The sequence below is a fragment of the Corvus brachyrhynchos genome, unplaced genomic scaffold (genome assembly GCF_000691975.1).
Source record: "Corvus brachyrhynchos isolate BGI_N302 unplaced genomic scaffold, ASM69197v1 scaffold115, whole genome shotgun sequence".
Lineage (NCBI taxonomy): Eukaryota > Metazoa > Chordata > Aves > Passeriformes > Corvidae > Corvus > Corvus brachyrhynchos.
Genome location: NW_008239553.1, coordinates 23,176,717 through 23,203,258, shown reverse-complemented (window position 1 = coordinate 23,203,258; position 26,542 = coordinate 23,176,717). Strand labels below are relative to the sequence as shown.

The window sequence follows — 26,542 nt, the reverse complement described above, 5'->3', positions numbered from 1 at the left end:
GACAGACGTGCCATTGGTGGTAGACATTTGTGCACATGGATAGAGAGAGATTCTGCATAGAGATGTAAATGGTTCTCTTATTTTGATTGGATGAGGTAGTATTAACCTGCAAAAAGGCTTTAAAACAAAATTAAAGGTTTGTTGTTAAGAGAAGAATGGCAATTTATCAGTGCAAATAAAATTAAGAGGCACAGCAGATTTCCTAGGAGCTCAGTACATCCGTTCTGTGTGGCATGCCCCTAGCTGGGTTTGTAGCTGTAGCCACATGAACGTGTGTTACTGTGTTACAGTTCCTTTTGTATGTGTGTGGTTACACTTTGCTTCCTTCTGGAGCTCTGCACTGTGTTCCTCTGGCTTCAACAGCAGCAGTAAGACAAACTAAATGTATTCCCATCACAACTTGCTTTCCTTGCTGACTGGAGAGAAGCAATGGCACTATGATTCCATGCTGTCTATCCTGATTATGCCAGTACGTCTCCTTGAGTCAAACCAAGGTGAAGCTTCCCAAATCCCCATTTTCCCTGCAGGTGGCAGGAGACCATCACTTGCTCTGTCCTTGGATCAAGATTACTAAGGCCTGTTGGATAATTCAGCACTTTTTTTTCCAGCCTAGCTATGATGGCCCCTTATATTGCTGCTTTTCAGAATTTATTTCCCAGATTGTTACCCAGGAGTTCTTAGCACAGATACGGTTTTAATTCACACCTTCATTTTGTCGAGTGGCAATGTATCTTTGATACCACCTACTTGCAGCTAGGTTCTTCACTTCAATGTATTCCAGCTGCAAGAGCACCCTTAAAGCTGGTGGCAGTGAGTAAGCTAGAAGGAAGTTGACTGTGTAACAGCCACTTCATCTCTGGTGACCACCTGAGTTGGTGTCTTGTTTACCACATCATGTAGGGATAATAAAATGTCAAGTTGCTGTGCTGATTAACTAATATACCTGAGATAACTGATTCCCTTTGTCCATCGAGTTCAGAAATTGTGCAAACCAGATCAAGAGATTCAGGTTCCAATTTACTTTAAAAGCCCTGTAGTTTAAATGATGGATCTTTCTTTTTATGCTTGAGAGAGAGGCTGTGTGGCCTGTGGTGTACCTCACAGAAGGGAAGGAGTTGTGGAGTGAAGCAGAAATAGCTTGAGTAGATGAACCCACAGAGACATCTTTGTGGGTTTTTTGTGACATGAAGAGGTTCTGGAAGATGCTGGAGGGAGACCTTGTGGATTCCTAAATATTGATAAGTTCCTGTGAAATTCCCCAGCTGTGTGGGGAGTAACCACACACCTTCCACAGCCAGGCCAAGCTGGAGCAGAGTTTCAACCAGTCATTTGTAACACATCTTGGATATGTACTGTGAAACAACTAAAATACCAAGGAAGTTGCCAGGTCTGTGGTCCTTAACACACAGAGATTTGTGAGTTTAGAAACCTGATGCTTTACCTAGGAGGAGAATGAGAACTTATGCCCTGGGGACTGCAACACTGTTGCAGTGAGAAAAAGTAGAGGAAGGAGGAAAATAGATGAGTGGGTGGGACTTTCCTTGAGATGTGGGTGAGGAAAAGACAGTGAGACTGGCTGTTTTCTGCAGCGCAGCCAAAAAGCTCCGCACAGGCTTACCGGTTGATTTTCATGTGCATTAGAAAGGTTAATAGAAGTATGTAAAGGCAGCCAGATCTGTATGATTATTGTCATGGAGGGAAATAAGAGCCATCTGAAGAGGAAGGCAGAGGAGGAAGGACTAAGGACCAAGTGACAGCTGAACTGGCAGCTTGGCAGGTGGGAGGAGCACATCACATCCCCAGAAGAGGTGACTATCTTAACAGACAGCTGCCTTGGTGAGCCTGACTCTGTTCTTTTCATTCTCACTCCTTTTATGTAATCTGTGCTCTGAATGAGTAGATACCGATTATGTAGGCTCTGTGGTGTTTCTTCTGGCATGTGTCCTGGTTTTTGTGGGCTGTGTCAATCCTTGCTGTTAAATTTTAATTTTTTTTATCTCAATCCTGACAGTAAACTGTAATTTAGTGGATAGTGCTGCTGAAACTGAAATCCCTTATGAAGATCTCAGTTTCCTGAATACCTAAAACAACAGTACCAAACCCAAAATCTAGTTTGCTTTGTGGTCCAAGAATTGTGAAAAACTTTTTTCTTTTTTTTTTTGAGGCTTGACTATAAATAGCCCTTTAAATCTGGGCAAAATCGGTTTGAGAACAGAATATAGCATTTTGTTGGGTATGAGGTCTTGAAGGGCTACCTGATCATAGAATGGTTTGGCTTGGAAGGGACCTTAAATGCCATCTAATTCCAACTCCCCTGACATGGGCAGGGATGCCTTCCACTAGAACAGGTTGTTCAAAGCCCCATGCGACTTGGTTGTGAACACTTCCAAGGATGGGGCAACCACAACTTCTCTGGGCAACCTGATCTGGTTCCTCACTACTCTTATTTCTTCCTTATATCTAATCTAAACCTACCCTCTTTCAGTTTGAAGTCCTTCTTTTTGTCCTCTTACTACAAGCCCTTGTAACAAATCCCCCTGATCTTCTAGTATAGTGTTCATTCTCTCAGTCCCTGCCTTTGTCTTCTGTGACTTGGTTGGTGTGGCTGGAGCACTCACTGGTGAAGACTGAGGGGGAAAAAGTTGTTGAGTACCTCAGCCTTCTCTTTGTCCCGGGTAACCAGGTCTCCTGTTTCCTTCTGGAGAGGGTGCATGTTTTTCCTAGTCTTTCTTTATCACCAATGTACCTATAGAAAGTTTTCATGGCACCCTTGATATCCCTGGCAAGGTTTAGTTCTGTCAGGGCTTTAGCTTTTCTAACCTGATCCCTGGCTGCTGAGACAATCTCTCTGTATTCCTCCTAGGCTATCAGTTCGTGCTTCCATCCTTAATACTCCTTTACAAACAGCATGCAGGTTCTTAGCTGCTCTGTGAAACCTATGGAGGCAAGGATGTGTTTTGTTCCATCTTGAACGTGCTAGTTTCAGGGGGTTGTATAACGAAATGAGATTGTGACAGATAGAGGTTGAGGATATGATGAAGCCTTGCACCTCATCAACAGTGATACTTTTATAGCATCTCTCATGGACTTCATGTCTAGTGATGCTCTTGAATCTTGCATCTCTCATGTGTTTCTGCTTGCTAGATTTATCCATAATGGAGAGATCTAACGTTTTTCTCTCCTTTTTTTTACTTTTCCAGGAAAGCTAGCTAACTGCAGGCTAAAGGAAACAGCACTGCAGGACAACCCTTTTCCCACAAAGAGGAAGAAACTGCTGTGCTCAAGTCCTTGTCTTTCAGCAGTGATTCTGTGATGCAAGTTCCAAGAATTACTCTTTCTGTGATGATCTTCTATATGGCCTCTTCTTGCTGATGTTTGTCCCAGATTGGGGCACAAAGTGGAAGGATGCTGAAGAATGGGTACCTTCTTTTTGGCTTTTAGAACATGGGCACTTGTGTAAAGGTATGTGATTGCTCTTTGGTTGGAGGGGTGGACTATGTGCTGAGGCCAGCAAAGGGGATTTGCTGGGCTGGAAAGTCATGGCTATTGTTGGGGGGAAATACCTTGTTTAAGCTTTCTGCATGCTGATGTCCGTTACTGCTGCTGTCGAGATGACTGATGAATAACTCCCCTTTTGTGTTTGTTTTAAAAAAAAAAAGGCAGCTTGGATGCACAATGTAGCTTCTCACTAACTGAATGGTGACATGGTGAGCTATATTGTATGCATTACTGTATGCCAAATCCTTTGTCGAATTGTCACATGTGTTCCTTGCTGCTGCTCTTGTTCCATCTGTCAGCTATGTCTTATCAACCAAACAGCATGTTGTTTTTCTGGGTGTGGTATTTTTACTACATGTTTGTTTAGCAGTCCCCTCAGTGAAAACTTGAGTCTAGACTGGTGTCTCTAAAAATTGCTCTAAACTTAATGGTGTACAGACAGAAGGTTTTAGCTTTTGTGTTGATCAGTAAGAGTTTCAGCAGAGATGCTCCACTCCACAGAATTGAGTTGGAAAATGCAAATGGACTCTTTTCCAGTTGCATTCGTATGTTCTGTAGTAGACTTACAGGGCAAAAATAGATTGAATCTGCCCTAGAAGGGTTTTGTTTGCTGAACAAATGGGGATGGTCTTGTCTGCAACTTTTATTCCATAGCTTTTTCTTCTAAGGTTGTTGGTTAAGGGTCAACTTCTGTCCATTTTGGTGGTGGCTCTGTAATGTGCTTTCGTATCAGAGTAGAAGTTAACTTTGTGACTTGCAAGTAGGTGTGACAGTTTGGATGAGTGGCTTTGGCCGCTGTTGTTGAAGTTGCAAAAAGTATCTCCTTCCTGCAGTACCCAGAGCCTGCTCTCACTGTTTTCAGAGGGATGATATGTTGTCCTTCTTATCGATCCCTGAATCTGAATGGGAATCTGTGACAAAGGGAGAACTGTTAATTGTAGCATGTTGTGCTGTTCACATATTTCAATCTTATGGAATAATGCTTTAGGAATGTCCTTGGAGAAGAAGACAAATGATCAATAGGCATTTTTTCTGAGGAATCATAGATTAAATTTAGGCCAGTGTATGTGAGGAAGAGTCACTGGACTGGACTTGGCCTATTCTGTGTTCTAGATGCAGCTGTGATCCTCGGCTGTCTGTCTCACCGAAGGGACCTGATGTTTTACATTATTGGTAAGTGAAGGAAAGGCTGCCACTGTATTTGTTGACCTCTCCATAGGCTTTAGAAGGGTTTCTTGAAAGCCTTTGCTTTAATTTTAGTTTAGAGTTTACCTAACAAACATGAAGTTACTGTCACCCCACACTGTGCCCTCCACCTGGCAGACTTGCCTCTCGACCATTCTTCTTGTTCCTAAAGTCCTTTCATTGACCAAATTCCTGATCCATCCCCTTACTTTTTCTTTCAAGAACTAGTGGAGGGTTGTTGCCTCTGTGATGCTTCTTAATCCAGCCTTAATGTGATGTGCAGGAGCTGTGTGGTTATCTGGCTGTTTCCCTTACAGGAATCTCTGTAGTTCTAACTTGCAACTTGAAGGGAATTCCATGTCTTTGTTGGGATGTCTGCAAGCCTTACCTGAGACTCTCTACCACCTTTAACTATTTCCTTTGTTTGAAGTCATCTGCAGAGTTTTAAGAGATTTGGTATTTTCTAACCTTACTTGTATCATAACACAAACCATAAATGTTCACGCAATAGCATCTGCCTTAAATACCTAATTTGCATTTGAGTAGAATATCATTAATGAAAAGACATCTTGGGCTGATTCAGAGGGGATTTTAGAGCCTGACTCAGCCACCTTGGCTGCTGCAACCACCCTTTGTTCTCTCCTTGCTGCAGGTGGGATCACAGTATCTGTTGTAGCTTTCTTCTTCACCATTAAGTTCCTCTTTGAGCTTGCCGCACGTATAGTCAGCTTCCTTCAGCATGAGGACCGGGAACGCCGAGGGGAGCGAACTATTTATGACTACGTGCGAGGCAACTATCTGGATCCCCGGTCCTGCAAAATCTCCTGGGATTGGAAGGACCCCTATGAGGTGGGCCATAGCATGGCCTTCCGAGTGCATGTAAGGCAATATTTTTGTTTCCATGCAGCTTTGTGGGCAGGAACAGAGGTCTGAGTTAGGGATGGGCTCTTCAAATATTTTTTTGTTGGGGCTAAGCCAGATGTAACTGAGGAGTAGGAAAGCTATCTGTGTATGCCTTCTGCTCTGTTAATGTGTTGCAAAACTCTGAAAGGGCATATTTGAGGTTTGCACTTCTTAAAATCTCATCTCCTGTCTTCAGAATCCTCTGAAGAGCCAGAGGAGATCAGGCTTGTCTTGACTACTTCTTCCTTTACTGGGAAGTGGGTAGGCTGAGCCTTGCCTTCAACAAACCTTTTGCTTTTTTGGTGCTATCTTTTGGTTGTGCAGCTGAAGTTGAGGGTGTGGGAATGGACATTTTACCAACCCAAGAGCTGTAAAGCTTCATGACCGCTCCCCATTACTGTAAAATGGACTGTTATTCTGTCAGACCTGGAAAAACCTGCCAAAGATTCTTGTTTCCCTCTAATCCCAAAAGGCCAAGTCTAGGGGAAGTAAGATGAGTGAACACAGAGAGTTTGGAACTATGTGGAGAAAGTTTGAGCAGGTTTTGCTGGGCTTATGTGCCCATCTTTCTATCCCACCTTCCCATCCAAGAGGGTATCAAAATAAAAAGAAATGTTCATCTAGTTTGCCATACCCATCCCTCTTGGGAAGGTGAAGAAAACCCCTCTGCTTGGTGGTGAGTGAAGAGTTCTAATTCCAGGGCAGGCAGTGAAAAAAGCTGAGGGGAAAGGGACTTGTTCTGTTCCTGCTATTTAAATTTATTTCCTTCACCTTACTGACACTCATGCAGCTCCAGCAATGTGCCCTTCCACTTCATGCTTGTGTCCCATTTGCTTAGCCCTTTATTCATCAACAGTAGCTTTGCATTCACTAGTTTCTCCTGATGTCAGTCAAGATGCAAACGACTTCAGGCCGCACACCCTCCCTTACTTAGAAGCAGGGAAGAATAGTAACTTTCTTCTGACTGCAGGCTGATTGCAGATGGCAGGCAGGCTCTGGCCAACAGGCTGCTGGCTCTTGAAGAGCCATGCATATAGAGTTTCAAGGTGTAATTCTTTCCTTGTAAGGAAGTAGTGGTTGAGGTATGTTACCTTCTGAAATTGTCCAGGAGATCACTTCTGTGATTGAGCTGCCTGTGATTTTATCTAACGTGTTGTTTTCATTATGATGCTTCTTAGCAGTAAAGGCTGGGTCAGCTCCTTAGGTCAGCATCTTCATCACACTGTTTTCTGTAACAAATTTGTAAGAGTTTTTTCAGAGCTTAGCTGTACAAATGAACAAGATCTGCTTGTTTCTCTGAAAGGGTATGGCTTTACTTTTTTCCTTTTGCTAATGGGTTTTCATGATTTCCACTTGCACTACAAGTGCAGATGGGAAATGCCTAGAGGCATGTTCTTTTCAGGGCATGCATTTGAACCCCAGCACAAAAGAGAATGGGGCTGTTCAATGCCCACTTGTCCCTGTTCGTTTTGGAGAACACGGTCTGTGTGACAGAGCTGTCTGTTAGTTATTTTTCCTTTGCTGAGCTGAGGTACTTGCCCTTCCCTAAGGCAACTTGTTTTCTCTTCCTCTGTGCACTGTATGTTTTTTGCTGACCTGGACTTCTGTGTTTCCCATGCAGTTATTCTATAAAAATGGGCAACCCTTCCCTGCTCACAGGCCTGTGGGGCTGCGAGTTCACATCTGCCATGTGGAGTTAGCAATTGATATTCCTGTAACCCAGGAAGTTCTTCAAGAGCCCAATTCCAATGTGGTGAAAGTGGCTTTCACTGTGCGCAGGGCTGGGAGATACGAGATCACTGTAAAACTCGGTGGCTTGAATGTGGCCTACAGCCCCTACTACAAGGTGTTCCAGCCAGGTAAGATCTAAGTGGCCCTGTAAGGATTCAAAGTAGATATGGCAGTATTGGAGGCCCTTAGGTAAATGTGTTTCCAGCTAAAATAGGTAGGTGACAGGGAAGGGGTTACCCTTCACCATTTTCCTCCTGCCACATGTAGATTCCAGCAGCAGACCCATGAGTAAAACACACTTGTGACTACCAGTGCATAACAAAACAGAAACTGCTTTACAGAATAAGTCATTAGTGCTACTTAAAATCCCTATCCACTTCTGTCATGTTCTCCATTTTGTAGTAATTTCTTCATAATCCATCTAGTAGTCAGAGAATACCTTTTGTGAAGGTATTGAGTTACTTGTATCTGAATTGGAAATACTGTCATAATTTGCCTCTTCTTTTTCTGAATACTCTATTCTTGTAAGCTTCTGGAGCAGTTGATACCTTTGATTACACACTTTTGTAAAAACGTTTCCTTTTTATCCGTCTAAAATTTGTTTTTTTCTACTTTTGTTTTTTTGACCCCAATTGGCACCTTTTATGTCTCATGTACATGTTGTCATCGAAAGGACCTCTATTCATTGTTTTGTGAATAGATACAAAGCTTGCTAAAATATCCCTTCCGAAAGAAGAAGCTCAGGTTTAACCCCAATAAAGTTTGTTTGGTAAGCTGCATTTGCAGGTTTTCTTAGGTGTCAGCTAGCTTATATTTTGTATGAACAGTGGGAGCAAGTTCCTGAGCAGAAAGTTAGAATGGAGGAAAAGCATTCTTTAGAGGACTAGTAACTGGGTTTGCTTTATTAGTATTAAACCTCTGATCCAAGGCACATGCTGTGCACTACACCATATACTTCAGTCCTCAGATACTTTGCTTTTTTAATATAGGGGTATAGAATGTGTTTAGATTTGATCCATTTTCAAGGGTATTGTGTCCCTAGTTGCTTTTCTTTTGCTTTTTAAAGCTTCACCTTGGAATTTGTTTGACTCTAAATTATTGTTGTCTGCTTCAGGAATGGTGGTTCCCTCCAAAACCAAAATTGTCTGTCATTTCTCCACTCTGGTGCTGACCTGTGGGCAGCAGCACACTCTGCAGATAGCTCCCAGAGATGAGTATGACAATCCCACCAGCAATTCCGTGTCCCTGATAGATGAGCACAATTACAGCCTCTCCATCCATGAGGTGAGTGCAACCTCACCCCTGGCTGCTTGACTTCAGGTGAGCTGGAGAGCTCCTTTTATTAATTTGTTTTCTGTTTAGCTGGGTCCTCAAGAAGAAGAGAGTTCTGACGTGGTGTTTGAGAAGTCTGTGGTGTCCAATCGGCAGACTTGTGAGGTGTTCTTCCGACTCACCTTGCACTCTAGGGGTTGTTTCCATGCCTGCATCTCCTACCAGAACCAGCCCATAAGCAATGGTGATTTTGACATCATTGTTCTAAGTGGTGAGTCAAGACCTACTCAGTATTCATTCTCCAGGTGTTCTCTTACAATGTGCTTTGCACACTCATGTAGCAGAGCTATTTGTGGCTTCCCTGCAGGCTGGCCATGCTGAAGGAAAGCCTATTCATTTAAAAATACTAAGGTAAATTAATTTGCTTCTAACAGGGGAGATCTCTGAGGGCTGATACTCTCTGCTCCATCAGCAGACAAAAACAAGTGTTTTTCCCCTATTTCAGGAGGTTTACCTCTGAAATTAGGCAATTTTTATTGCTTGCTAGTAGTTGGCATCTGAGCCAGTCATGTATTGTGTGTTATAAGTTGTATGGATGAAGAACACTGCATGTAACCTATGTGAGGTTTGGTTTTTTTTTAACAATGCTATAATTCCTGGTTTCTTCAGGAGTGAGCCAGACTTCAGTGTTAAGTGGCTATGCCTTCAGGCTGGTGCTCTGAGAGAGAGGTTCTGTATGCTTTGTCACTAACAGACAAACTGCTGTCTTGAAATCTTTTCATCCCACTCCTGGGTTCTCTTTATCAAAGTTTCACTTGACCAGGTTTTCCTTTGGATCCTTTTCTTTAAAGTCATAGTCACTGATTTGGTGGTGGCCTGTGCATTCTTTTTCACTCTTGTCTCCATTAGGATTTACACCACTCTTTTATATCTATTTCCCTCAGAGAATGAAAAGAACATTGTAGAACGCAATGTGTCCACCTCAGGTGTCAGTATTTATTTTGAAGCTTACCTTTACGATGCTCCTAGTTATACAAACACTCAGTGGCAACTTCCACCAGTGCATCTGAGCTCCTCCCAGCGCCGTCCTTCTACTGCAATTGAGGATGAAGATGAAGATTCTCCTTCTGACAGCCAGACCCCCGAGAAAGTGAAGAAGCCTAAAAAAGTGTACTGCTATGTGTCACCTAAGGTAGATATAAAGTTACCACACTTGAGTGCATGTTTAAAGTGTGCTGTAACTGAAGAGCTTCCTTGTGCTCTATATCTTAGCTCCAGATTCAGGTGCCTCAGATTTGGTTAAAAAATGGTTTGCTTGTGGCAAACATGGAACTTGTGACTGAGAATAATGTTAAAATGAGCCTTGGAAGTTTTAGGATGGTGTTTTAGAACTTGAATTTTTATGGTCGTGTTTTTAGATTTTTAGGATCTTTCTAGGACTGATCCAAAGCCTACTGGAAGCTTTCTTGCTGATTGTTCAGTAGATATTCTGTTTGCCTTTCCTTTGCTTTTGTCAGGTCACACCTGCAATTCCTATTCTCAGTTTTTGATACCTGTAAATTTCAATTTAAGAGAATCTCACCTTCTCAGATTTGATGTCTCTGTTCTGTTTCTGGAATGTTTTGCTCAAAAGAAAAGGGAAAAAATGGTCAGAGAACAAAGCGTAAATTTGTAAGTAGAAGAAACAGGAGACACTGAGGATTCTCTTACTATAAGAGTATGTTAACAGTAACTATTTTCCATTATTATTGCCTAAAAGCATTCAGAAACTAGAAAGAAAATTCCTCTAAATTTACTAATGAATTTAAATTCACTTTGTTCATCTATCTATTAAAATGTGTTCTGAAAAATGCAGTGATAAATATCCAAGTGAAAGACTAATCCAGGAATTTCTTTCCTGCCAAAGGGAGAAAGAGGACTGTGAAACAGTTATAGGATGGAGGGAGCTGCTGGAGATTTCTAAATCTGTGCTGCACATGGCTCTAAGAACTGACTTTGAGTGCTGTGTCCTTGGGAGCTCAGCATCTTTTCATCTTTGATGCATTGTTTTGGACTTCTGTACTCTTTTCTATTGCATTACCTGGTAAAGCAGATCACCACAAGTGGGTACTGTTAGAAGCTCCCTTTAGGTGCCAAAGTTGTTAATGTGATTCTTAGGATTGCATAATTGTATCCCTGGGTGTCTCTCTATATAGAAATAGAAACAGTAGAAAACTGTTACTGTGCTGCTATTTCTTTTAAGGAGTTGCTGTTCATATTTGGCTTGTTTCTGGACCAGTACTGCTTGTCAGTTTTTCCAGTCATTGCAGCTAGGACAGGTTTGTGCAGGAAATGGTTTTCTTTTGTCTAAAGATGCTAAAATTTCATCTTCACTTGCTCTTCAGAAGGCAGGAGTTGCACAGTAAGTAGTTTGTTCTGGCAGAAATACACTGAGAATAAATTTCTGCAAATCTCATGGATTTAGCTATTGCAAGTTCTTTTTAAAAGATGCTTGAAATGGTTGTGAAAATTAGGGAGTAATAGCAGTAGTCCATTGGTGTGACTTTTACCGAAACCTTTTTGTTAGTGCATTACAATCTTGTCCTGAATTCAGCTTCTCAAGTGTACTTAAGATTACTTTCCAGTTAGACTGGTGACGTTCTACTGAACACAATAGCTTACTGCTATAAAATCTGTGTCATGCTGGCATCCCACATGCGTCATAAATGCACTCAGTGAAGTCTTGCTGACAAGTGCTTACAGTTCTGTGGAGCTTTAAAGGTTCTCATGTATTGTGCCAAATGCTACAGAAACCTGTTCCTGGGGTTGAAGGGAGGTCTAGCCTCATGGATGTGTCCTCTGCCTAATGTGTTTCAGGGACATGGGACAACCCTTAACAGATCTGTGACATTTAACATTTTCTTTTCCTTTTGGTTACTCAGCAATTCTCAGTGAAAGAATTTTACCTGAAGATCATTCCATGGCGCCTTTTCACCTTTAGAGTGTGTCCTGGCACAAAGGTGAGCCTCTTTCCATGTACCTGTCACTGCACCTCCATGTTGATAGCTTGTCATCCTTGTGAATCACAGTCTATTTTTTCCTTTTGGAGAGAAGGGCGTCCGCACACAGGACAACATTGTGTGGCATGAATTTCTGCTCTGGAATTCCCTCTCAGTGCCTAAGTTTTGCTAATTGTGACTAAGAGCCAGTCTTATCACTCTTTCCTGCCTTTTGTCCCAATGCTAGGCAAAAATCTTGATTCCTTTACATATTTCTTGATTATTTTCCTCATAACCTTGCTAAAATGCTGTAATTGTGTCCATTGAAGCCCTTAGACTTGTGTGTGAAGTTTAAAGCAGCCTCCTAACTGGAGTCTGGATGCTAGAAATAGTTTTCCTGTTAACTACATACACATGAGTGAGCAGAGAAAGTCTTAAGAGCACAGATGGTGTTGCTCTGTCTACTGAACATACTGTGCCTTCTGCATGATGGGTTTACCCTTTCTTGCATCTTTTTGCTGCTAGTTTTCATACCTTGGTCCTGATCCTGTGCACAAATTACTGACACTGGTGGTGGATGATGGGATCCAACCCCCTGTGGAGCTGAGCTGCAAGGAGAGGAACATCTTGGCAGCCACTTTCATTCGCTCTCTGCATAAAAACATAGGTAAAGGGACAGTGAGGTGGGTACAGTAGTCAGGAAGTTAGCGCTTGAGCCTGCTAGTTTCCCTGGGGAATAAAGATTGCCAGCACTGAATAACTTCTGATGAGAACTTTGGTTCCTGGAGTATCATGCTCTATTCCTGTTGGTGCTTCCAGTGAATGTACTTCATCACAGCAGCTGTTCCTTTTCAGCTTGGCTTCTCTGTCAGGCTCTTTGAAAGTGCACCTGTGAGTATGAATACCAGCAAGACTAATTGCAAAACTACCTTGAGAGTTCTGTCTCCAAACCTTGCTGTAGTAAATGCACTTTTGGGCTGTAAAGCTGATCTGTGCAGTTAATCTTAGGAATGCTCTGTATATGTCTGAGGTGCTGACAGCTCAGGCCTCACCCAAATTGTCACTCTTCTCAGGAGGCTCTGAAACCTTCCAAGACAAAGTGAACTTCTTTCAGCGAGAGCTACGTCAGGTACATATGAAAAGACCTCATTCGAAGGTCACACTGAAGGTCAGCCGTCACTGTCTGCTGGAGTCGGTGAGTGTCTGAGTCATTTTACTTAAGCCCAGTGCTTCCTCCATCCTTTTTATTCCGCTCAGTGCCTAAAGAAATCCAAACTAGAATGTGCTAGGGCAGCCATGCTAAAAATGGTTAGTCCCTCTGTTTCAAGGCAGATGCCAGCAGGCAGCTTGAGATGGGAAAAAGAAAAAAGAATCAAACTAACTAGCTCCTCTGTGTTCTGGTGTGTTGTTATGTGGAATGATGTATTCCTTCCCTAGAGCAGCAAGGTCTGATCAATTTCTTAAATAGTTAAGGCAACTTCAACTTTTTAAAGAGCTTATCACAGAGTAGGTTAAGTCCTGAGAGATGTCTAGGGTAAATTAAATCGAGCTGCATCAGAGAAGGTTCACATTGAACATGGTGAGCAATTTCTTCATGGAAGAAGTTAAACATTGGAAAGGACTGCTCAGGGAGGTTGTGGAGTCACCATCCTTGGAAGTGTTCAAGAAACGCCTGGATGTAGCATTTAGTGCCATGGTCTAGTTGACAAGGTAGGGATCAGTCAAAGTTTAGAATTGATGATCCTAGAGGTCTTTTTCAGCTTGAATGATTCTGTGATTCTGTAAATGGATTCATAGCCTGTAAAAGCAGGAGGTCTTCTGATGCAGTCCCTACTTCACATTGGAACTTGAGACCTGGAGAGAGACTGTCTACCTGGACTAGATTTGGGAGCAGAACATAAAGCTCCCGAGTCTTTATCTACTGGTTTTCTGGCACAGAGCCATTTAGCAAGATAAGATGTCAAGTCAGATGTTCCTGAGCTGCATGCATGAAACTCTTGCATCAACAGGCTACTAGTAGTGGTTCAGAGTGATGAGAAAATATTCTGTAGAGTCCTTTGGTAAAATCTTCATCATTTCTGACCTGAACTGTTGTGTTTCCAAAACAGAGCTTAGTCATTCATATAATACAGTTCTTAAATTACATTCTAAATGCTGTGTATGCTGGGGAGGCAGTTATCCTGACTTATTGTTTCCATGTGTATCTCACAACAGTAATGTTACAAAGATGGAAAGAACGTTTCTGAGGAAAACAGGAGTAGCTAGGATTTCCCTTAATTTACATGCAATAAATCTGTGTTTTGGAATATTTTCTGCATGTACCAGCTTGCAGTGTTTATGAGACTATGTTTCAGTTAATAGCTTGGAAAAATTACTTCATTTCTAAACAGTATTTCCATTACTAATTTGTCCTATTATTTTGGAAATTCCTGTGCTGTCTTGAGCATTGGTGTTACAGTCTAGTAAGACAAATCCAGTGCCATAATAATAATAAATATAAGCTCTAGTGATCAAGGTTGATAGGCACAATGAATGTGACCAATGTGTTTAGTCCAGAGGTGTGAGTAGCGTGATGCTCTAACTGACTTGAGGTTAAACTAAGCCAAAACTACCTGTGTGACTGAAGACTGCCATGTAGCTTCTTAAATTTCTCTAATTGGAGTCCAGAATCAGGGCACAGGAAATTTTAGACACTTGGGGTATTTTGTTACTTTTTTGCATCGTGACTTGCTGTAAGTATGAACTTAGTAATTCTCTTCAAGCTATTTTGTAGTGCTCTTTGAAACATTCCTATTTTAAATCTAATTCGTGGGCTGAAAGTGCTTTACAGAAATTGCTCCTTCCCACAGGCATTTTAATACTTTAAACAATACTGTACTGCAGCCTTGAGAGTGATATTTCTGTGCTAAGACCTCACACTGGTTTTAGGATGGAGGTGTATTTTGTGTGGATAATGTTTCTCATAACAGAAAATGAGGAATTGGCTTCTGTGGCTTTGGACAAATAAGAATTAGACCATAGGTATTTGTAATTTTCACTTTTATACTTTAGAGTGCTAGACTATTGCGGTTTTGCGTTTGCCTGTTCACATGTACAGGACTGCATATTGGTTATCGGATGCCAAGCAGTAATGGTTGCTGCTGTTTTCTTTTTCTATTTTTCAGTCTTTTAAAGCAACACGAAATTTTTCTGTTTCTGACTGGAGCAAAAACTTTGAAGTGATTTTTCAGGATGAAGAAGGTGAGTTATCCTGTGAATATATATGCAGAGGAAGCAAAAGGAAGGATAGTGGAGTAGTTTTAGTCTGAAATTCTGGTTTCTTGTAGTACGTCCATCCTTTTGTGGCTTTCCAGCCCACTGATTTTCTCACAGATGTTAGTGATTTATCCTGCTGGTGCTATTCTATACCTACTTCATATAGGGACCTGAAGCCTTATGTAAACCCTGCCCCTCTAGCCCTAAAAAAATCCCAAACAAATCAAAAAACCAACTAGGACTAGGTTTGGGAGAAAAACCTATAGTTCTGCAGTCCCTGTCTACTGCCACGTTGCTACAGAGCTGTTCATTGTGATGAACTCTTGCATTGAGTAATACTGGGCAGCATGCATGAAACTCTTGAACTGATGACCCATGGATGACCAAGCTTGTTTTATTTTGTAGCTCTGGACTGGGGAGGTCCACGCAGAGAGTGGTTTGAGCTCATTTGTAAGGCATTATTTGATACCACCAATCAACTGTTTACCCGCTTTAGTGATAACAACCAGGCCTTGGTGAGTCTGTAGTTCCTGTGCTGAATGTGGCCATTGATGGTTAAACAATGCTGCTGTTAAGTGGTGTGCTACCTTACTCATGCTTTAGCTTGCCTTCATAGTCACTTCCAGTGGCTTTCTCAAAGCTTTGCTTAATGATCTTAACCCATTGAAGTCTCAAAGAACTGTCTGGATGAGCAGTAGAGGGTGGCAAGTCAGCAGAGAGGGCTGGATTTTTGGGCAAGAGGAGGTGACATCAAAGTGTTTAGAGGTTTTATTGGGTCTAAATATTTCAGAATCCATTTCTGCTCTCATACAGCTTCTTGCCTGTGCATGTGAAACATTCATGGTCTTCCTAGGCGGGCTTAGGCATTTTATTTCTATAGCTTGGCTTTGAGGACATTACAGTAAAGCTCCTTGACCAGCTTGAGAGATGTAGGAACTTGAAATGGTCCCGTATTTGCTATTTGTGCTAGTCAGTCTGGTACTTGGATATTTCATTTTGCTGCTTCTTTGCAGGTGCATCCAAACCCAGGGCGTCCCACATATTTACGACTCAAAGTATATGAATTTGCGGGCCGCCTAGTAGGAAAGTGTCTTTATGAATCATCTCTAGGCGGTGCTTACAAACAGCTGGTTCGAGCTCGCTTCACTCGGTCCTTCCTGGCTCAGATCATAGGACTTCGTATGCATTACAAGGTAGAGTTTCCCAGCCCTGTCTGAAGCCTGTGTTGGTTTGGGGAGAGTTGAATGTTGGTGTAGTAGCAGACACAGAATTCTGGCTAACAATATAAGGGGTTTTTTTGTTATTCCCTCTATGTCCCTGCTTTCTTATTCTTTCACACAGTATTTTGAAACGGATGACCCAGAATTCTATAAATCCAAAGTGTGCTTCATACTGAACAATGATGTGAGTGAGATGGATCTGGTCTTTGCTGAAGAGAAGTATAGCAAAACAGGACAGCTGGAGAAGGTGAGGGAGGCAGTTCCTGAAGGTGGGATAGTTTAACCCCTACTGTGTGCAGCAGTGGGGACCGAGAACTCTGCTATGCCCCAGAAAACTGGGCTTACTCTGGAAAGTAACTCCTTGCTTCGTTTTTTTGTGGTTGGGAGTTCAGGTTTGGGGAATGCTGCTGGTCACACTCAGGTCAAGTGTTCTGTTTTCAGGTGGTAGAACTGGTGGCAGGAGGGGCTCAAGTACCAGTGACCAATGAAAACAAAATCCTGTACCTAAATCTGCTTGCACAGTACAGGCTGGCGAATCAGGTTAGAGAGGAGGTGGATCACTTCCTGAAAGGTAACATGCTGCCTGCTCCCTGCTCCTGTCTTCCTTTATGTCCCAGGGCATAGCACATGCTGCTCTTCTCTTCTCTTCCAGGTCTTAATGAATTAGTTCCTGAGAACCTCCTGGCTATTTTTGATGAGAATGAGCTTGAGGTAATCGCTGCCTCCCTAAGCAGCTCTACCTTTACTTCCCCTCCTCTCTGACAAATGAAGTGCTTTCTGGATCTGGGAAAGAGCCAAAATGTTTCTTCTCTAAGCACGTTAAACATCTGTAATTTGCACAGTAGCTGTTGCCTTGTTTCCTGGGCTCCTCACTTTCTGACTGCAGTCTCTTCCCTTTCAGCTGCTTATGTGTGGTACTGGAGATATCAGTGTCTGTGACTTCAAGGCACATGCTGTAGTGGTAGGAGGATCTTGGCACTTCCGTGAGAAGGTAAATGAAAGGGTTTCTCCTTCCTGCTTGTTGAAACCAGTTATCCCAAATACAGCAGAAGACAGATTTCTTGGTTGGAATTTAGGTTTTCAGAAGGACAAACAGAAAAATTCAGGGGTCAGGTAGGACTGCACACCTTATGAAATAATATTTCCCCCTAGAGAGATCCCTTCAGCCTGGCTGACTGGAGGTGATGTTTAATCAGATACCAGTAAGTAAAAATTGTCAGCAGTGGTCTCTTCAGAAAAATCCAACACAGCACTAATTAAGAACAGGTCAGCAGGGAGTCAGGAGGAGTTGGTGTGGATTACTGCTACTGAAGATGTTCGTGGTGATATACTTAGATATACCAAGAGATGCTTGAAAAACATGTTTGCAGCCCACATGCAATGTTTTGAGTTCAGTGCTATGGAAAAGACTACTGATGTAGTAGCCTAAGTTTGTACCCCCTAATGGTTCTCATCTCTTTCTGCATTTCCCAGTGGGAGGGGTACGGGAATAGTAGCAGCTTTGTGTAGAAAAATAATGGGAGCTGCCAGAACACCCAAGATGAAAAGAGATAGAAACTTGTATTTTCAATTTTTAAACACTGGGATGGTTCCCCTTTCCTGCAGAAGTACCAGATGATGTGAAAAGCCAAAAAAATAACATAGTGCAAGAAGGAAGTGTGTTTTCATTGCCTATGCAGGTGCTTCTAAAAATAAAATCTCTGTGGGGAGAGTAGAAGCAGAAGAAGCCTTTCTGCATTATGGGAAAGGATTGGTGGGAGACAGTAGTGTGGGACATCTCTTAACTGATTAGAAACTCTGTCATACTTGCCTCTATGTGTCACCCTGGTAAAACAAATCAATTCTAACTGTTAATAGAACACTTTCTTGTGAGGGCAATTGACTGATCTTCTTGCAAGTTGCTAATATGCTTGCTTGATTTCCCTGGCTGACCTGTCTTTACCTTTCCTGGTTTGTAACAGGTCATGAGGTGGTTTTGGACCGTGGTCTCCAGTTTCACGCAGGAAGAGCTGGCCAGGCTTTTGCAGTTCACTACTGGTTCCTCCCAGCTGCCCCCAGGAGGGTTTGCTGCACTCTGTCCATCTTTCCAGATCATTGCAGCTCCAACTCACAGTACTTTGCCAACAGCTCACACTTGGCAAGTATCTCGGGGTGGTAGGACTTTATTGTGCTTTTGGGAATGACACCAACTAGTTGTGGTGGGCAAACAGTGTATGTCATGTAATATGTGTGATGCTTGTATCAATCCATCTAAAGGCAGCTGATGGGGATGGTTCCCTCTCAGACCTGATTCTGAATGGAATTTTTCTTTTGTTTTACAGTTTTAACCAGCTGTGCCTCCCTACTTATGACTCCTATGAAGAAGTGCACAAGATGCTGCAGCTAGCTATCAGTGAGGGTTGTGAGGGATTTGGCATGCTGTGATTTCCCCTTCCCAGGAGACCATTTAACCTCTTGGCTCTTTGTGGCAAGACCCAGGTTCAATCCTCTGCTTGTTCTCCTTCCCTTCACTTGGGCAGTGGAGGCAGAGCAAAGACTCCATGTAAAGGAATTTGTCATCCAGAAGATGTCGTGTGGCCTTTCTGTATCCCAAATATGTCATCAAGAGCTCATCTTTTCCCTTTTCCTTGTTCTCCCCTTGGTTCAATGTGAAACAGCAAAAGGACTGGTGCATTTGTCAAGGAGATATTGCACTTGATTTCCATGCACCCTGTACACCCATCCTTCTGTGAGAAGATGAAGTTCATAAGCAGAAGTTACACTGAGGTGCAGGAGATCTGCTGAGCTGCCTTTACCGTAGCTCTCTAGGAGGAAGACGGAAGACCAGCATGGAGCTCTGCTGGAAGCCTTGGCTCATAGGAAGTCTTAGTAGCTTCCTTTATCTTGGCTTAACTCCCCCAGTGATGCTCCCTGAGATCTCATCTCACTATGACTCGTGAGGAGAATAGAGTTGTCCATCCTTTCAGCACCTGACGCAGAAGGGTTTCTGGTTCTCCTTCTCCATCTTGCTCTGGATGCTGTTTTTGCCTGTGCCACAGAGAAAAAAGGGCAGTATCCACTGGAGGGAGTAACCCAAAGAGGAAAACAATCTCATCGGAGCACAAATGCTGGCCCTGACAGTGATCCTGTACTACCTCCGCCAGGGTCCAGCCGCAGAAGCGCCCTTCTCCAGCAGTGGCTGGTAATTAGCCTCTGCAAATGAACTGGAAGAGGAGTTTCTCCTCCACTGAATGTTTCTGACAGTTGATGTTGCACAGGAAGCTGTTCCATGCCCTTGCCTTCTTTTCCCTTCCTCAGGAGAGAGAGTATGGGCATGAGTGTGATTCCTCAATGCTGAGCACCAATGCCTAGCCCACATTCACCTTCAGGGTATGTATGTTATGTAGTAACAGTGACAGATCAATAAGCAGCTACAGTGCGCACTGGGCTTGCGTTCGTTGTTGGGGTGATGGTACTGGGCAGAACGTGGTACCTCCGCCCCAGCATCCCACAGGATCTTGGCTTCTACCTCTACCATGCAGCAGCCTGAGGCTTCTCTTTCTCTACTGCATTTCAGGCAGAGCGTCCAGAGAGTTGCTGGTGTCTGGAGAGCAGCTAGATTTCAGCCCTTCCAATCTTCTTACCATCTTTCTTCATTTTTCCTTTCCACATGTTCCATTAAGTGCTGTTGGCTTTCCAGCACAAAATGCTAGCTAGAATTTCACTTAAGTGGTCACTCAACAGCCTGCACCCACCATTGTCTGGCTCATGGGGAAAGGAGTGGGTAGACCAGAATGAGAAGTAAGCTTACAGTCTGTTGTAGTTGGCAATCCATTCAGCCCTTCCCAGGGAAATACAGGGAAGGGGAACCTGGGAATCTTGATGAGTTCTTCAGTGAAGCAAAATTCAAGACCTTTGCGTTCTACAGTCCCTTAGTTCAAGTCAAAGGCCTGCAGGAGTCAAAGTGGGAGAAATGTGTTGCTACTACCTGCAATGTAAGCTTTCACTGGATTATGGAATTGCTGGATTTCTTCCAGAATGGATTCTCAGACTGGCATCCCTGAGCTAATTTTAGAAGACTGTATTGGATAAAATGTCACATCATCCTCTTCAGTCCCCTTCTGCTGTCCTCAAGCTGATCCGGTCAGGCTTGAGCACAGTATGGATATTTTAAGTTTACTGTGTGTGCTTTTCAAGTATAGCTTAGTTGAATTGACTGGGAATTTGTGGGAAATATTCTACATCTATAAAATGTTTTTAAGGCAGCATCTTAGTCATTCTTGGGCTGTGTTACTTCTGTACAGAAAAAAACAATAAGCCATTTTGGTGCCAAAAAGCAGTCAGCTGAACATTGAGACTACTCAGGGGGATTTCTTTGCCTTGTGAATTCATTCCCTCACTGGCACTGAGGTGCTGCGAGGCTGCCAGCTTGATAGTTGCCACTGTTGTGCTCTGACAGATCACATTAGTGGTGGCTGTTCTCCCATTTTTAGTGCAGGCTGCATTCTGCAAGGTTCTGACCTTCTCTGGGTGGAGACTACGGTACCATTTTATTTATACGGCAGGTGGCTTCCATGGTCAGTACAGTTACAGCTCCTGTGTTCACCATGCCACCGCTTCAGTGCTTCCTTCAGGGACTGAGAGGAAGTGGTGGTGCTCAGCTTAACTCCAGTTTGTTGAGAGGCATAGCTTGGTGTTTTTTCCATATTAGCCTCACCTGGCTGAGGATGTTTTCAGCCCTGTAGCTATGGGCCAGCTCTGACAGTGACATCTCCCTCAGGAATCTCCTCCCTTCTTCTCTTGAGCTGGCCTTTTTTTATTCTGACATGAAGTAGCTGACCACTGAGTGGACTTCTTCTGCTGGAAAGAGCTCCTAAATGCTTCTCATTTCATTGCAGCCAGCACCCAACACTTCCCAGCAGCTGTGAAGATGCCAAGGACTTTCTTCTTAACGCAAGTGTGGTCAGAAGTAGGATGGGTACTCTCAGTCAGCTAAACCCATCCCTTCTGTTTGCACAGGCCCCTAGGCTGCCCCCATGTTCCTGAGTTCCACCACAATATTTCTAAACTTGTCTCTAGCTTTACACCCTTTCCCAGTACAGTCACTTTTAATGCTGCCCTTAGTGCTGGCAATGGGGATGTGCTTTGGTCACCTGTACTGTATGTTACTTCTGGCAGAGGCTCGTTACTTTTCTTTTTTACTCCTTATTTATTGCAACTTAATAGAAACTCTTCTGTAGAAATCCTTAGGGTCCTGATACCATCTTAGACAGGTTCTGTGTTTCCTGAAGCTGCTTTGAGGTGCAGGGGGCCTGGCTTCAGCCTGCACCTGCAGGCCACGTTGCATGTTTATAGAAACCAGGAGCTGTGGATGATACAGGTCAAATCCTACTTCCCTCTGGTGAATTTCTGGCAGAGTTCAGCCAAAATTTGGAAGCCTGTGGTTGTAGTAGCTGATTTTGTAAATAGTTTGTATAATAAATAAATATTTTAAAAATGCGGCCTTCTCAGCTCAGCATTCTTTCCGGGCTTTACAGAGGGAATCAGACTGGTGCTGTCTGTGGGCAAGGGGCCTCTCCAGGTCTTCAGGTGTCTAACAGAGGTCTGCTGCAGGGGGGAGGGTGTGGTTCTACACCTGCAGCTTTTCAGGATGACTGACTGAAGCCAGGACCTGTGAACATTTGGGAAGAGGCAGGACTCTGGGCTTGCAGGGCACTGTGAGGCCTCACTGCAAGTAGGCTGGAAAATGCTGTGAAGCAGCTAGTAATGCTAGAAAGAATTTTAAGGACTTTAATGTAAATTAATAATGCAGTTGGTGCAATCACTTTTCCATCTCATTGTGTATTACCTGACTCTTTGAGCTTCAGGTACTTGTAGGGCTTGTGCTTCACTGTACTGTCAAGAGGATTAGGTGAAGCCAGGAGAAGAGGGGGCTTTTGAGTCCTCTACACCTTAAGGATTAAAATCTTAACTTTAAAACTTGAGATGATCCTGCAACATGATTCTGTGTCTATTAGCATTTCTACCTGTAAAATGATGAAACACTGTTTCCTGGGCTGTACAAGATTTAGCCTGTCTTCAGCCAGCAGAGCACTGGCTGGTTATGTGTGTTCCACCATATAATTATGTGGATGTTCTCACATGGGAAACCAGCATCTTGTGTTGATTCTGGCTTTCAGGCCATAAGCACTGACTAAAGAAGAGAGTGAGTGGTACATGCGATTCTTAGGGATTGCCTCTAATACTGTGTTGGGTCATGGTATTACTTAGAAGCTCCTGTGGCAACAAAATTGTCTTATGCTGGATGCAGATGAAGGAGGTTACATAAAGCAGTGGTGACACTGAACTGAAGTTCCAGTGTCCCCTGAAAATTGCAGAGATTGTGAGTCTAGAGCTGCTGGAGTTGGGGCCAGGGTACTAAAAGGTGGGTGGCTTTGCCAGCAGATCTGGCATGAGCAAAACGATACACAGCAAGCCATGTGGACATGCCTTTACATGCAGTTCGTAAGAAGGGGGCCAAGTTGAGCCTGGAATTTTCAGAAACTGTTTGGGTGTGAAGGAGAGAGCTCAGCATGCTGGATTACTTTAGCATGAAGTAAGTTCTAAAGTTTCAGCCTCTCTTTACAGAATGCATGATATCATCTGGCTGCTCACATTGTCCATCCTGATCTCCAGTTTCTTATGATGTCTTGGACTGGTGACAGTGCCCTGTTGCTAACTCCACAGCTTCTACTTTATCCTGACACTTGGCATGGAGTTGGGGCTCTGAGAGGAATCATGCCCATGCACTTCATGCTGGAATCCTACATGCCCCAGCTTGTATATTCAGCAATAGCAGAGTTGTCTGATGTCTTTGGATCCTTGATTCTATACACAGCCACTTGACCTGAGGTGTATTGTGATGTGCTGCTTGGGAAAATAGATTTTTGTGCATTCAGTTCCTCTGCTCTAGTTGCTTTGCCTCAGTTGTGGAACTACAGAGAATGAATTTTTTCAGATACCTAAATGAGAAAATGGGGAAATGATGCTTGGTTTGGATAAGATCTGTTCTTATTTCATAGTGTTATGGTCAGTTGAACCAAGCTGTAACTTCTGGTTCCTGTGGTGAATTACTACATTTTGTATGGTTTGGGCTGTTCTACTACCATCTTGTGTCTGGCTGACCTGGCACGTGAGCACAGAAAGAGTTTGAATGTGTGATTACAGGACCTATAAAAGGGAAACACTTATGGGAAACAGCTAAGCCGACCAGAACCTCAGCCTGTCTTGGCATCAGCTGTACAGTGCAGAATCTAAGATTTAACATCTTCCTCTTAAACTCTTTGGTTTTTTCATTAAATGCGTGAGAGACACTAATCTCTGCTTTCCAGAGCATGAAACTTGATTGTAGGAGAGGAGGTGTTACTGCATGAACATGTTCATTTTTAGACATAATTTGCTATAACTTCTTTGCAGTAAAACAAAACAGCTGTAGCTGAAGTTCACCCAAAATTCCCTATCAGCTGTTTCCAGCTACCCTTCTGCAGGGATGGCGTGCTGCAAAGTATGTTGAGGCGTGGGCAGTTGCACACAGGGTTGGAAGTGGGGAGTGAGGCTGAGAGCCAAGCCTCTCTACCTTGGTATAAAGCTGCAATGAATACAGACAAAGGAAGAGGAGCTCTTGCACTGTATGAGTGATGGAGAAACTGGAATTGGCCTAAGATTGCTCCAGAGTTTTCTCTGAGGTACATGAAGGCCAGAGTGAGTTTAGGTGGTTTTGGGGGGAGTGACTCTGCATGGCCGAAACCAAATTCTTCTCACTCTCTTGAGGCAATTCTCTGCTAAGCTGTGAGTGTGTTGGCCCATACCTGCCCTTTATTTTAGGGATTTGTGCTAACGTAATACTAAAGGCCTGTAAACTCATGCAATTTTCTGAGTAATTTTAGAAATCTCATCTCTTACCAGAAGCAACAGCTGTTTGGAGCTTTCTTGTGCTCCAGTAGCTGAAGTGTGAGGTTGCCTTGAGATAAGAGAGTGCTGCTTTTACAGCAGTGGGTGAAGAAATGTAAGGATATAGATTTCCCTGCAGTCCTCTTGAAGGACGATGAAAGTAGCTGTGGGGGCTTCAGGATTGTCTGAAGAAGTGGCTTGCTGAATAGAAGCTAGCTCAGATTTGCAGAGGACTTTATTGCTGGTGTGGAACAGACTCAGACCCCCACTTAGGGAAAATTGGCAGCCTCTTCTTGTCTGTCAGCAAGAGCAGTCAGCCTTCTCTCTCCTAGGCCCTTGGGAACAACATGCAATACACTGGTAGTGATTGTCTACATTGTGGAAACTAAAAATTATAGGCCAAAAATGTTGCCTTGGTGTCTTCTAGTAAGACATTGAATGGTTGCCTTTGTGCTCACCCGTTGAGAGCATCTCACTGACTGCTGTCGTCTGTGCTGACCAGTGCTATCTTGTTTCCTTCTGCTCACTCGCTTCCTGTCCGTCTTCTGTTCTTTCTCTCCATCTTATTCCCCATCCTTAAGAGCCTATGGACTCTCTGTGTCCAGATGTTGCATAGTTCCATGCACAATGGGGCCCTGTTTCAAGATGGGTGCTACACAGTATTGCTATTAAAAACCGAGGGCTTAGTTACAGATAGTCCTAAGGCTGTCAGGGTGGAGGGACTGGGCAGCTGCTGGCTGTTCTTGTAATGAATGTTTTCGATTTTAGAAGACTTCCATGACATCCTACCCGGAGCCCAGGTGTGCCCCGCTCCCTGACTCAGCTCTGCGCTCTGAAGCCTTGCTGCCTGGCAGCTTTCCTAGCCCAGCCATGCTGCCCCGGCCCTGGGATGCTCGGGTGCCTCCCTCGGTGCAGGGACAGTAGCCATGCGGCAGCCCTGTCGTGCCGTCAGACCCTGACTGCGGCTGGTTGGCCACCAGAGGGGGACCGGTAGCCTACTTGAGCTGGTCCCGTTTAAGAGTGGCCAACCTCAGCTCTCTTGAAACCGTGGGGTTTGGGTTACAGTTGCCTGGATTTGTTGTTTTGTTTTTGTTGGTTTTTTTGTTCAGCAGACCTCTTAATCTAGCAAACAAGTTGGCTGATAGAGTCACCTGCTGTGCTTCTGATCCCCACACTGGAGTCTGAGAAGTGAGCATCTAGAAAGCATCCCCTGGTTCTGCACAAGTCCCTGTTGCACCACTCCCCCTTGCCCTTTTGTTTTCCAACAGGCAACACATTTAAAATGCATGAAAGGAAGTTGGATTTACATATGTATGATTAACCTGAAGCATTCCCTTGGGAGACTCAGCACAAATATCTTAGTAAGAATAATATGCTTAATATGAACAAACAACAGCAGTAACACTAACCAGATTAGATGTGCTCCCTCAGGCTTTGAGACACAGGTTAGTCATCAGTATGTGAGGAGAGAGGGAGTTTAAATATGTGGACCAGGAAAGCAGAACTGAGCTGGTGCACAGAAAGAGCTGATACTCTCTTTTTAGGACTCATTGTAGCATAATGGACTTTTTTTATTAACTGCAGGCACCACTAGCCTTTACAGAGAACTTGGGAGAGTGGAAGCTGACATGAGTTTGGATGAATTTCAGTAAGTGACTGGAACAGTGCAGAAGCTCCAGGGACAGAAGGGAAAAAGAACCCTGTTACCACCCTCAGGGGGGCAACTGTCCTGAAGCTGTCCCTGCACAGGCCAGTGCCTTCCTTGAACATTCTTGGCATCAGGTTGTTTTTGAGGAGAGGTGGCTTGGGCCAGCTAACCTTACACTTTGCAGTTAGTGGTGTCAGTAGCCTGTTGGCAGTGCCTTTGGAAGGTGCTCTAAGAATGTCTTTCTAGGAGTTGGCTCTGCTGTGCCTCATCCTGGGCAGGGCTGAGCTTCATTTCAAGTTTGAAGTGGCATAGTGTCAGAGGAGCTGCGTGACAAATACATGACTGAGGTGTAATGCACTTGATGCTGTGGAGCTAATTCAGGCCTGAAGCTTTGACCTTGACAGGGCTGCTCCCCAGCAGTGTAAGGAGCAGAGGGAAAGGCACCAGGTCGATCAACAACAGCAGAGGGTAGGAAGGTGGTAAAGAGTCATGGGTCTGGTGCTGTTGGACTCCAGAGGCATCTTTGGATTCTAGTGCAGAAATGGTTCTGGGTCAGAAGGTACTACTCTGGCTGCATTTCTCAGCAGGATCCCTGATCCTTAAGTGCTCAGTTTAGTGCTGGAGGTTTAGGATTGCATGTACAGGTAGCCCATGGAGATGGAGAGAGGAACAGAGTTTGATACAAGGCTGTGGTGTTGAAGTTTATAAGAGACTGAAGGAAACACACTGCTTCTCATGCCTTGGTCTTGTTGAACAAGGTCAAAGTGACAGCCAGCAGGGATTGAAAGGCAAAATGCATGTGGCTAATCAAAGCTGTCTGCTCCACACATGGACTGAGGAAAGCATGAGTTTTCCTGCCTATTCTCCTAAGGGCAAGTAAAAGAGTGTGACATGCATGTGGATAATGAAAACATCCATGGCTAAACAAGATTTAAAGCAAATAA

The 26,542-nt window shown here is 43.6% G+C and overlaps 2 protein-coding genes across 6 annotated transcripts in view; one reads left to right on the top strand and one right to left on the bottom strand.

Annotated features, from left to right (window-relative positions):
- FCF1 (FCF1 rRNA-processing protein) overlaps positions 1 to 1,632 on the bottom strand; it is an 11,430-nt gene extending 9,798 nt beyond the window's left edge. The window contains exon 1 of the mRNA XM_008639776.2: positions 1,619 to 1,632. Within this exon, the coding sequence (XP_008637998.1) occupies positions 1,619 to 1,632 (14 nt within the window). The remainder of the gene's footprint in view (positions 1 to 1,618) is intronic.
- AREL1 (apoptosis resistant E3 ubiquitin protein ligase 1) lies at positions 7 to 21,520 on the top strand. 5 transcript variants are annotated; one of them, XM_017742155.1, is made up of 20 exons: positions 7 to 1,836; positions 3,201 to 3,462; positions 4,612 to 4,671; positions 5,336 to 5,532; positions 7,208 to 7,445; positions 8,432 to 8,601; positions 8,680 to 8,860; positions 9,534 to 9,781; positions 11,511 to 11,588; positions 12,093 to 12,234; positions 12,641 to 12,762; positions 14,732 to 14,807; positions 15,228 to 15,337; positions 15,836 to 16,015; positions 16,164 to 16,289; positions 16,484 to 16,613; positions 16,695 to 16,753; positions 16,944 to 17,033; positions 18,004 to 18,179; positions 18,364 to 21,520. In XM_017742155.1, exons 2-20 carry the CDS (start codon positions 3,372 to 3,374, stop codon positions 18,464 to 18,466), a joined length of 2,577 nt encoding a protein of 858 aa, XP_017597644.1. In that variant the 5' UTR covers positions 7 to 1,836; positions 3,201 to 3,371; the 3' UTR covers positions 18,467 to 21,520. The 5 variants fall into 5 exon arrangements, with proteins under 5 accessions (XP_017597644.1, XP_017597643.1, XP_017597645.1 ...); XM_017742154.1 differs by having other exon boundaries at positions 5,336 to 5,562; XM_017742158.1 differs by lacking the exon at positions 7 to 1,836 and adding an exon at positions 3,660 to 3,707 and having other exon boundaries at positions 3,411 to 3,462; positions 5,336 to 5,562.
- Positions 21,521 to 26,542: the final 5,022 nt, after the last annotated feature.

Excerpts from the sequence above, each read along its gene's own strand:
- AREL1 (XM_017742154.1), top strand. The coding sequence starts at position 3,372 with ATGTTTGTCCCAGATTGGGGCACAAAGTGGAAGGATGCTGAAGAATGG. Across the intron at positions 8,602-8,679 it reads ACAGCCTCTCCATCCATGAG|CTGGGTCCTCAAGAAGAAGA; the intron begins GTGAGTGCAACC and ends TTTTCTGTTTAG. Across the intron at positions 18,180-18,363 it reads TTGCCAACAGCTCACACTTG|TTTTAACCAGCTGTGCCTCC; the intron begins GCAAGTATCTCG and ends TTTGTTTTACAG.